The sequence below is a fragment of the Varroa destructor genome, unplaced genomic scaffold, assembly GCF_002443255.2.
Source record: "Varroa destructor unplaced genomic scaffold, Vdes_3.0 BEIS01000003.1, whole genome shotgun sequence".
Lineage (NCBI taxonomy): Eukaryota > Metazoa > Arthropoda > Arachnida > Mesostigmata > Varroidae > Varroa > Varroa destructor.
The window spans coordinates 1,274,258-1,285,958 of record NW_019211456.1 but is presented as its reverse complement, the minus strand read 5'-3'; the positions used below and the strand labels follow the sequence as shown (position 1 = coordinate 1,285,958).

At 43.4% G+C, this 11,701-nt stretch overlaps 1 protein-coding gene across 3 annotated transcripts in view; it reads right to left on the bottom strand.

Moving 5' to 3' along the window:
• Nucleotides 1-1,185: 1,185 nt before the first annotated feature.
• ss (aryl hydrocarbon receptor spineless) overlaps nt 1,186-11,701 on the bottom strand; it is an 84,356-nt gene continuing 73,840 nt past the window's right edge. For all 3 annotated transcript variants that reach the window (XM_086984315.1, XM_086984316.1, XM_022798810.2), the window contains exons 4-11: nt 10,750-10,842; nt 6,927-7,065; nt 6,615-6,688; nt 6,253-6,381; nt 5,780-5,948; nt 5,397-5,553; nt 3,852-5,119; nt 1,186-3,526 (exon numbers count right to left, since the gene is read on the bottom strand). In XM_086984315.1, the coding sequence (XP_086840441.1) occupies nt 3,510-3,526; nt 3,852-5,119; nt 5,397-5,553; nt 5,780-5,948; nt 6,253-6,381; nt 6,615-6,688; nt 6,927-7,065; nt 10,750-10,842 (2,046 nt within the window). In that variant the 3' untranslated portion in view covers nt 1,186-3,509. The remainder of the gene's footprint in view (nt 3,527-3,851; nt 5,120-5,396; nt 5,554-5,779; nt 5,949-6,252; nt 6,382-6,614; nt 6,689-6,926; nt 7,066-10,749; nt 10,843-11,701) is intronic.

Genomic DNA, 11,701 nt, shown 5'->3' with positions numbered 1-11,701 from the left:
TGTTACCGCCTCATATCGAAAAACGAAACACGCAGATAACGTTTAATCTGTGTCGCGATCTGCCATGCTGTAGCAAAGTCCTAGCTGTTTAATAACATTGCCTCTTAATCTTTAAATGTTACTATTTGCCATTGTATTTAAGCGTACATGCAGAAAATGTAATCTGAAGCAGAACAAGGAAAAGCATTAGTAGAACTGAACAGATACTAATTATTATTCTCCCCATATATAATTCTGTAATATCTAATGAAGAACCCCTCCTCGTTTCCGTAGGAGCAATGTCTGTCTGTTTGCTTAAACATGGAACTTATTTGTCGCATGGGAAAACATCACCCAAAGTTCTTAAAAATCTGAAAACTGAATATTGACTTTATGCCTCATAACAGTTATGAGCTTCCCGAAGGCGTAGCCTCAATATATAGTATTGCAAAGCATATATATTCTATTCTCGTATGGTTTATCAAACCGTATTCCCCACTTATGGCGCAAGGACCACTACGATAAGCATGCCTGAAAGGCAACTTGTTTCGATGCTTCAGTAGCAAAATTTTACGTTACCTAAATGTTTGATACGTTTAAACGTAATGAACAGGACGAGGTAGCGAAGAAAACCGGACGCTATTTTCTGTCGTCTTGTTGGTGAACGTTTCCAGTCCTAAAAGGTTCTTAGAAGCTCGTTTTAGATGCTTCAACAATGCGTCCAGTACTCGGTCCTCGGGATGATGGACAAAGTAAAGAACGTATTGCACAAAAGACTGAGGAAGGGGTTCAAAGCGGCAACGCGCCTAAACATGTCTTTGCATATAAGGCAATAGCGTTAATGTGGGATCTTAACTATTATAACAATCAATGAAAACTGTAGCAGCTTCATCTCGCTTGTCGTTTACATAAGTCTGAGCTGATGATTTTTGTGAAGACGCAGAGCTCATAGATAACGATCAATGCATTTTCCTACGGCCACCGCGCAATAACTAAACCTGGTTTCAGAAGTCGTTGTAGAAACAATCGGTTCTGCAATTCTACAATATGCGACACCATTCGAAAGCCATCGATATTACACACAGGCACCGTGCCTGGCATCAATGACGCGTCGATCCGCTTCAGTGAGAAGGTGTCTAAGTGTAGCGTAGTAAATACTGCCATTTTAGAGATATATCATTGTGTCCCAAGGAAAACGTCATTAACTTTAGTCGTGCATTATAATTATCTATTTATTTGTTGTTGTCGTCGTCGTTTCATTTTATTATTATCTAAACTTTACATTCAGACATTCACTCGAATAAATTCTATTCGTCAACAGCTGGTCCGTCAATCGCTGTTTCCACTAACAAAAAAAAGAATAGTTATCTTTTCCGTTTGCCAAGCTTTCTCTCCTTTTCCCCTATAAGTGATTTTCTACGATCGTGGTCTAGATGCGTCCCGTCTTTCTTTCCCTTCGGACAACGGCACTGGGCAATGAATAATAACAATATCATTATAGCTACTATAATTAATGCTATAGTAAGGGCATGATGTATTATTATATTGTAGCTTTTGATGTTGCGCCGATTAAGCCATACACTTTTATTTAACACATCAACTCATTCTATTGTAACGCATTTACCATGCTGTTGTCATGAGCGAGATAAGTGCTTAGCTTTTAGGACACGTTTTTTTACTTAGACACATTAAAGAAACAGGCGACCCAAATTAAATAAATTGAATAACATCATAATAAGAACCACAATTACCATTGACATTCTTTTGCTCATCACTTTATAGAACATAGATGTAAATAAGGTCATCGCTTTCGTCGTTGTTGTCGTTTCATGGTAAATACAAAGCTCATTCAGTTACCCCCAAACATTGCCCTTCTTTGTTGCAGAGGCTATGGAGGCATATGAACTTTATTCGTAATAGTAATTATAATATCATACTAGTATTATCAATCAGATAGTTTTAGCTGAATTACGTACACTCTATATACACACACAAATTTGACCAGCGACGCGTGTGCTGGATGGCGGTGCTCTCAAGTGCGCACACGCATCGATTCTCCCTTGCCCATTTTTTCTTGCTCTATCCGCCCGGCATCTATTTCTTTCTGTCTCGTTCTTAACGATGTAATTGCGTAGTTTCCGTAGGTGCATTCAAGTAGCGCCTGCCTAAATAGGGTGTATCCTCGCTTGCTTCGCCGTTCCCGCCAACAGTTTGAGAAGCAGGCATCATCAATGACCTCGATTGTTCACACGTATAATTGAATGTATGCGATTTTCGCAGAAGAAAGGCCCCGTTTCGGCTACTATTGTTTCTGTTGTTGCTGTTTTTCGTAGATCACGTTTATCTGTTCTGCCGTAGCCCCCTCCGCCAGCTTGCCCCTAGCCATCTGAATCTTGCTGGAGCTATTACAACCGCATTGACAATAAGGTGTCTATGAATTCTAGTTGCATTCAGACTTCATATCCGTCATCATTTTAGCGTCTTATTCAAACAGACTAAGTAGCTACGGTGGCCCTATGATATGATATATAATTTGGAAGTCCGAGATATGTATCAACTTTATACATCCTATATAAAGGCTTTTATTTACATGCGTTTATGCTAGTGACCAGCTCAGGGTACTGTTTTGTGTCATCTCGAATACGACTACTGATGATGCGGATCTGTACCGTAGACGTCATTTATAAATAGGTATCATTTACCGGTCGCTCTCTATTGTGATGATCATAAATCAACTTCGTGACCTTTGTCTGGACCTTAGATCCACTTACTTTTTTACTGCAATCTATGCGCGCATAATATAGGAGACTCATAAAATACGGTTAACACTGTTATGATCGGCTTTTTTTCACACGAGGCTCTGTTTCTAAGCCACGCAGAAGTGCTGGGCGGTGTACGAGTGCTCTTGTGGGTGGTGGAAAGGACATTGTCTTTACTGAATGATGGAGAGTAGCATTTAGGAAAAAAATCGCCATCTCTCCTCAATTATTTTGTCTCCCGCCCACTGGCTCTAGCCTTTGCACTAAGGAAAGCAGTACGATTAGCTTCCCTTCGTTGGTCACGCTGCTTGAATCTTTTCTCAATATTGGAAACGGGCGGACGTCGTTCAGAATCGTCATTTGTTTAGTCCTTTCCTATGTGATTAATCTAGAATATATTACGACACTCGTATGTCGTCTTAGTATGACAGATTTTATTTTAATTACTTTATTTTTCACATGCAGTAATAAGGGTGTCTGCTATATTACATGAATGTATGTATGTACAGAACCGTCGCATCAAATAGCATCGCTTTGCTTCATTCACGCTGCCGCAAACGTCAAGTCTCCGCCTTCGCCCGCGCGTGTGCTCTTCCTGTTTATGATTAGTTTTGATATTTCTAGTAAGTGACTAGTAAGGGCAGAGCAGCTATAGAACAAGCATAGCGATAGGGAGGTGGAAGATCCATTGGTCGCCGCCGGGAGAACGCAGTGGTCCGGTGCCTTGCCCGCTTTGCCCCGTTTGTTGTTTGAGGACCCACGCGATATGGCTCAACCAAGGGCAGCCGCTGAAATTCGAAGCCGTCAGAAATGCACAGACGCTGTGTTTTCAGGATAGAGGTTTATATATCAGCATACCAAACAGCAAATTATTGAAAGATAAAATATTCGAACAATGCATAGTAAGAGGTATGTCCAAACAAGCTAAGGCACCATGACATAACCATAAAATAGTAAAACAATCAATATACTATTATGAACTAAAGTATACATGCATTCAGTAGTTAACCCCACAAGAAAAACAGGATCGTAGAGCTGTTTTCGTCTCTCGTCTACTCATCCAGGCCTAGCTACTAACGTCCACGATTAATTATTGTTATGAAGGTAACTTACGTAGATGCGGTCTCCAAGGAGCAGTCGTCACCTCCTGGTGATGATGCCAACCTACACCAACTCCGACAGTGGTTTCGCTCATTCCAGAGCCCCCGCTAACCATGTCAGCTGTGTATGCAGCTGGGGGTGGTGCGAGTTCGACAGCGGTGTGCCCGGGGGAAGACACCTCCATCGAGACGCCATACATCCCTACTGCAGGTTGTGGTGTCATTCCGCCCACACTCAACTGGTGAGCCATACCCCCGACGCCTCCAACCGTCATTCCCACTCCAACACCCATGCCGACGCCTCCGCCACGACCCCACATCAGCACGCTCTGTCGAGTCGAATCGAGCGTTAATGGAGACGCGGGACTTTTGACGCGAATCGGTTCTGTCGTTCCAGTCGGGAGCAGCGTTGGCAAGTGAGCGTGACCGGGCGTTGGCTGCACCAATAGGGGCGACGTGTGCTGATGGTGATGATACGGTGATGACGCTGGCGGCGAATCATGCTGGTATTTGCCGTGTCCAGCGATACCTGGCGGTGTGTCGAGCGTCTCCTTGGAATGCTCGTATGTGGCAGCGTTACCTGGGAATGGAGAATAGTGCTGCGGTGGCGGCGGATAGTCGCTTGTCGGATAGTATCCGCTCAGGGGGTGGTGTCGATAGTGTAGAAAGTCGGCTGGCGCCGTTAGAAACGAACGTGAATTGTCAAACAAAAAATTCGCCTGCGTGGCCGCCGTGTAACCGCCGAGCTCAGGGTGTGTATAGGGACTGGGATACATCGAGGCATTGTACGCAGCGGGGTCAGAATGGTCCATTGTGGATACTCCGGATAAGTGGTAAGCAGTCGCGGCGGTGGGCAATTGCATCGCTGCAGCGGTCATTGCCATAGGCGTCATCGGTGGTGGCGCACAACTGTCAGGTGAATGAGGGTTTTTGTTGCTTCGCTTCTTGCTACCTCCGCCCGAGCTGGGTGCGTGTGACCCGAGCATCGCGTGATGATGATGATGGTGGTGATGGTGGTTATTGTTATTATTATTGTTATTTCCAGCACTATCCTTCTTGTACTTTCTTCGAGGCTTTTCGGAACTCGCACTGTCGTTGCTAATAATTCGGGTTGTACCATTATTGCAACCGTTGCTGTTCACCACTGTAGTACAATCAGGTAGCGGAGGTGAGTCGGGTGACGAGATCGAGCCAGCCAGAAGCTGGTTCAGCCCCGTATCCAAATAAGTAACCTTGAAATCCATTGTCCGCTTACCCAGTAGGTCACGGCCTTCCTCCTCCCTGAATAAAAGAGAAAAAATGAAAAATAATGTCGCAGTCTGAATACGGGCGAAATATCGAAAGCTGTTGGAAAGTATCAGCTTAGTTGTTTGTTTGTACGAGATGTATGTACATAATCGTTGTAATACAGTGTTGTTCTTAAGATATAATCTATGTACACCTGGTTGGCTGTCAATGTCTATTCGATATGCGTGGTAAACAGTTAAAGTAGCACACAATTTGTTCGCTTCGCGGTGCAGCCCGTGCCGTGGGGTGAGCTGAGCAACAAGTTACTTACATGAGTGGCCGATGCGTGCAAAGTATGAAGTCGGGCTTGCTATTTTTGTATACGAGCCGCGTACTTGTCTGCAGCCACTGCCAGCTACTCGTGCCATTGTTTTCACTATTAGCACTCAGCCGGTACGCGATCAGACCTGACGCGCCCGTTTTCAACACTGAAATTTCACATACACATTAAGACGGAGTAACGATATAATGTACGCAGTAATGTAAAGTACTGATGCAGTGTTCTGCCTAAAATGTACAATTGTACGGACCACAATACGCTAATTTCTTTACTCACCACATTTGATGTTGCTTGAATGAGTTAAAACGTTCTTTAGATGTTCAAATGTTATGTTTTAAGTTGGTCAAGTAAAGGTGAACATTTATCGAGCTTACGTTCTTGGTGCGCAGATGCAACGTAAGCGAGATCGTCCGGATGGACAAGGTCATAGCCTCCGCGCATCGCTCCAATGTCCTGATCTGTCAGCCCGAGCAACGCTTTGCCTCGCGAGTCCATCGATACTAACGACAGGTCCAGCTTGTGCTTCGACTTGAACATGCTCTCCTATAGAAAATCAAGCAATGCCTAATTTAACCTACATACATCTTCTCTGACGAATCAATGCTTTGTCTTCATTTATATCCAATATATAGGGATTTTGCTGTTACTGACAATGATTCTATATCACATGAACGATGCTGAGCTTGATTTGTTCATTGATTTCTTCAATCTAACTTTAGATAGAGTGTCTGCTTGCAGTTTAGGAGCAAAGTGCCACTTAAAGAAATTATCTAATACTATGGCGAATCAAAAGTTGTTTTAGTTATCAGAAGTATGGAACAGAACCTGAAAGCAAACGATTTCTAACCTTCTGCGGCATTTCCAGTAACGATGGCGGTCCAAATGGGGTGCAAAGCGCAAACAGTGCCAGGGGTGGATCTTCCGTTTTATGGTTTTGTCCGTGAAGTACTTTGATACGGCCCTGAATATCCAAACGCTGTATGGCAAGGAGCGATACCGATCAGAAACAAGTATCACAGGCACGTGTATGTCCGTATACGCACAATACAGATATGATTTTTTGTGAAAAAAAAATGACTCGAAGGTTCTTTTTTTTTTTTCTTACTCGAAGGTATTTTTAGCAGCAAGTGACTATATACGATTCACGTATTAGTAATTGGCAATAATAACTTAACGCATAGCAAAGTATAACCGATTTTGTGAACTTACGAGAAATCCTGAAGTGTTGTCAAGAAGGCATCGAAACCGAACTGTAAAATTTCGGTCTAAATGCCGGTGAAGTTCTGAAAGTTCAAAACACGACGATAATGTTCGAAGTTACTATCCACGGCACGCTACATTAACAAAGCGGCTGGTTTGCTTTCAATAATTCGTCTCTTATTGTGCTACTGAATACGTAAATAGCGGAATACACAGGCACACGCTACCACCTTAATGTAGCATTTTTTGTATGCTCACACCTCCGCTCTTCTGTATTGACGGAGAAAAATTGTTACAAGGTAAGTTGTAATTGGGAGTTACCTGACGACTGAAGCATATGTTGCACAGAAATGTTAGCCCGATCTGCGGGCAACTGCGAATTCCACATTAAAAGCCTCTGTAGCTCTTCGCGGTCCTCAGAATGAACTAGCTCGTAGACACTCTGGTGACAAATATCGGACTGAAAAACAAATCATTTTTGATTTTTGTTAATTTTTCTTATTGAAATCTTATTTCTTCTGAGTTTATGCATTAGGAGGCTCATGTGTGAAGTTCATGCGCGATCAAGTGCTCAGTAGGTCTGACCGTACGTATATATATATATATATACATACATTTTGTATAGAACGTTAGGATTCCTGTTAGGAAACTACTACATGTCTCTGCCATGCAAGCACAGCTTCGAAGCTGTCTCTAATATTAGTGCCGGATAAAGTCGGTCTATTCAGTAACACAAGTGTAGGCATTTTATATTTGAAATCTAAGCGTTGGCTGGATAATTAAACGCGTAAAAAAACTATGGCAATATAGTTAAACTTACGCGTCTTTCTTAAGTTGTGTGGGTGCAGCGATGAGTGTCATAATCCTAAAAATTGTGACATTTGATTCTAACAAAGCTTAATCAGCCGTTTCTATTGGCTTCTGCTTGATACAGAGCAATATTAGGGTTAACTGTTGCTAGAAGCCAATGTTTTGACGCTTTTTTTTTAGCACATATTAGAACATGGAAATCCAGATGCTTGTGCCAAGAAGGACTATTAAATACTAGGATATTGCACAACGGACAACCGCGTAAACTTCAATACCAACGAACTAACAGGTTAGAACCGAGGCCAAACGTAATGAAAATGCAAAAATTCTGAATATTTATTTCGAGAGCAACCGAAACAGCAGTTTATCTAAGAATAATGCTACCAGAGTTTCCCACTATATCGTGTAAATCGTGAGGTCGACTTAACGGCAGAATTGAATACCAAAGGTACGATATAATTTCAATGAACGTGAAGGGTAAACTGTACCAAGACGTTTGCCATTAAAAACGCATGTACCAACGTAAAGGAAGTTGTCGAGGAGGAAAAGACTTCAATAAACCTACAAAGACATTGTGTATATGCGTCACTTATTTGATTTCAGACAACACAATAATAATGAAATGAACACAACGAGGTTCTAATTTTTTGCATATTTTTTATGTGCAACAAAATTAGCGTGTAATAGGTTATGACGACTATTTTGGCCTATATCACGTATTTAGAATCCACTATCTAGGCATTATTAGATATAGTTCAAGCGTTGCGATGGTATAGTATGAAAAAAAAAAATAGAAACACTTCGTTCTAGATTAAGGCAGACATTTGAGGTATGCAACCAATTTTCAAGAAATTTCGCGACGTGAAAACTTCCCCAGCCGCCCACAATCCTCGGATTGTGCGACCGGCGCTGGAAAAGATACTCACGCTCATTTGCACACTCTTAGGAGAGCTGCTGTTTCGCTTGTCATAATTAAGGCCGCATGATTTACAAATGTAGGTCAAGTAGCTTTCATTATGAGTCACCGTATATAGATAGGACATTCAATTGCATTTCCTTTGTTTGCAAAAAGCTACTTTCTTTAAATATTTGAGTACTTAAAATTGTGACTTCATTCGTTTGCTTCTATATTTAAGTTTAAACACACGATTTTTTCTCAGCTGCTACTAATTGCTTTCTTTCGCATAATTCAAACATGGGCCAGATAATTTCTTTGGTTATTACTACGATAATAACATAAATATTATGATAATAAGCAGATATTCATTACCAGGAACAACAGTAGTAACGTTCAACACGATTTCGTGAAAGCCTTGTGAAGACGGTATTATTTATGATATAAATAATGGCATATTCACTCCGTCGGGTGGGATGAGAGGTATTTGCTTCTTAATTTCCTTCCAGCTTTGATCATTGCCCCATTTTAGGCACTTGCAATTTGTATTTTTATTTCTCTTCGAACAAGTAATAGGTCAGGTAAGAACTACTGCTAATATGATCCAGTCAAATGCAGTAGAAGCTCTTACTCGTCCTTATCTTACCACACTTTTACGGAAATCAAGCGAAGTAGAAAAGGTTCAATGAGACCTTTCTTTTTCTACCTTCCGTCTTCCCGTGTCTTCTTCCCGTTCATGCCTTAATGTCCTAAAACGGTCATCGCCATCTCCACCTGGTGGTTATATCGTGCAAGTTCACACCTATTTTCTTATTCTGCGACCGGTTGGCCTGTCGAAAAAACTACATTCATACGGGTAGGTTGTGGAGTCGAAAACAAGGGACTGAGCACGGTCTAGATGGTTTAAGCCTCGGTTCGTTCTCCAAGGCTCACTGCGAAGAGCTAAGCTTAGAGCGTTCGCGGCGACAGCGCGGTCCGTCATGCAGCGCCACCCAAAGACAACCTCTCCCTTTCTTCCTATCTGCTTTTTTACCTCTTCGGCTGGTCTGGCCGGCCGGTCAGCGCCACACATGGTCATCACATGATGGTCCAAATCAGCAACGGCCTATGGAAGTAGCTAGTATACGTGTGCACGAACAAGGGCCAATCCATGGTGGTATAGCCAGCGCGGGGAAGCTGCACATCCGACACATGCCCCATGCGCCGACCACCGAGCTTCGAGAGAATGGTATTACGGGCTTGCCCTGAGGATCCTAAGCGGGCGGAGTTTATTATTTATAATTATCCCCCTACTACCATTACTACTAGTACTGGTCACCACCCTCTGATTGAGCAGCCGCGAACGAAACCACTCCCTCTTCGGAAGCCTCAAGCTAAGGCGTAATGCGCTAGGCGATGTTGCCACTGGCGCCTTGACTGCTTTCTTGGCCTTTGCGATCTGGCCGTCATTCGCGAGCAAGCGACCAAGTCACGGGCTAACAGCATCAGAGATATAGGGCACTTGCCTTGAGGCCAACGAACATAGACAGCGCACTGAACAACGAAAAGGGAGGCCTTGGGAGATGTGAAGAGGAGTGCATGGAAGAGGAGGAGGAAGGGGAGCAAGGGTGATGTTGTTGAGGGGACGCCGTCGAGCGCTCAGTTGGTGGTTGGGCGGCGACCGAGTTGCTACGAAGTGTGCAGCAGCAGCAGCAGCAGCAATCAGCTTGCACGCGGTCGTACCATGCTGCATTGTGTTCCCTCGTCGTCGAGTCGGCCAAACTCGGCCCAGTTCATCATAGCCACGTCCTGACAGCGATAGTTCCTCTTGACTTATTCTTAGTGCGGATGCTTTTAGCAGAGCAGAACCGCGCAGCCCGGTTGACCAAGCAAGACTCTGTAGGTTAGTTCCATAACGACGACTTGCGGGGTCACAGGTCTCGGGGTGGGGGCCAAATCGACTTAGGCGGCTGTGTACATCCGCGTTTGTGGCGGGGTCCTCAACACACGAACTAACCTAGCCGTTATGCATACGCTCCGATCCATAATCACTTTTTTATGTTTATGTTAGAAGGACAAAGCAAGACCCGCGCGAAGAATCGAATTGCTATCAACTAACAGCTATTATTACCGTCTATTGCAAATAACCAAGACGTGAGACAATAGAGTGTCCAGCATTGATTTGCCATTTGTTTGCCACCGAGACATATCTATTGGTATGATCATCACCTTCAGGCAACGGCTTGACCACTTCTTCCCTAATGAACACCACCGAACACGTTTCCAGTTGGCGATATATGCATACGTGCCATTGTGTAAACATGGGGGCGCTTTCAGTCAGACAGCGTGTCACTTTCATGCCACATGGCGCTCTTACATCAAGCAGCGGGGGATGTCTTGACCAGCAAAACACGAAGGACTTGACATGCACATGCAAAAACGAGCATTCTATTATCTTACCTGATGAAAGCCGAGATAGGTCTCCACGGTATGCGATGCGAAGAACACCTCTCCATCGCACGTTAGAATGAGCAGAAAGCCATTCAGAGCCTGCTGGGTATTGCAAAGCAAACAAGGGATAGCAACGGGACAGTGTATTAATCACAGTTCATCCCTATCACGATGAGATTAAGAGAATCTACGGTAAAAACAGCCGTTCCCTATGTAAAACATTTCATCTGAAGATCTTGAAACTATTACTTCGTACACAACTTGAGATACTCAGCTTTTAGCAAGTTACGTTTGTGAAGATAGTGGCTTGTCCACATGCATGGAATAGAATACGATTCTGTGTGTATAATATGCTACTCACTCGCTATTGTTCATTCATCGTTCAACTTGCCGCATCTGATTAACTTGTACTGCCCTCATGACGATAATGTCATACTTCCTAGCAAAAAGTTAGTTTCAGAAAGCATTTTATTGATTGATTCAAGTCAGTGGCCGTCTGGGCTGGTTTAGGCAAGGCGAGGCGAGACGATGCTCTAATGATTTAATACGCATAGTCGGGTAAATCTTCAAGAAGAAGCGTTTTTAATTGTGGCTGGCGCAGTTCGTTGTAGTTGTTAATCTATTCGAACAAATAAGAGGAGCCAGCTGCCGCGTACGACATCAGATCTATAATATTACATATCATAGCTATGGTGGGACAAGGGTCCTAGTACAGGTAGATGCATTGAATTGTAGATGAATTTAGTCCTCTCCCACCCGCGACAGTCATGATGTTGGCGCTGATGGGGTCCGTAGATAGCGTTGGACGCGCACTGCTGCCTTGCCGCTCCGGGCGGAAGAAATCAAGCGAACGAATCGAGATTGGAGATCGGAGATATACAAATTACCTCTGTGTTACTTGTTTGTAAATAGGATAACACTTTGTCTAGCTGACACAAGGTGTCAATGTGAACACCGCGGT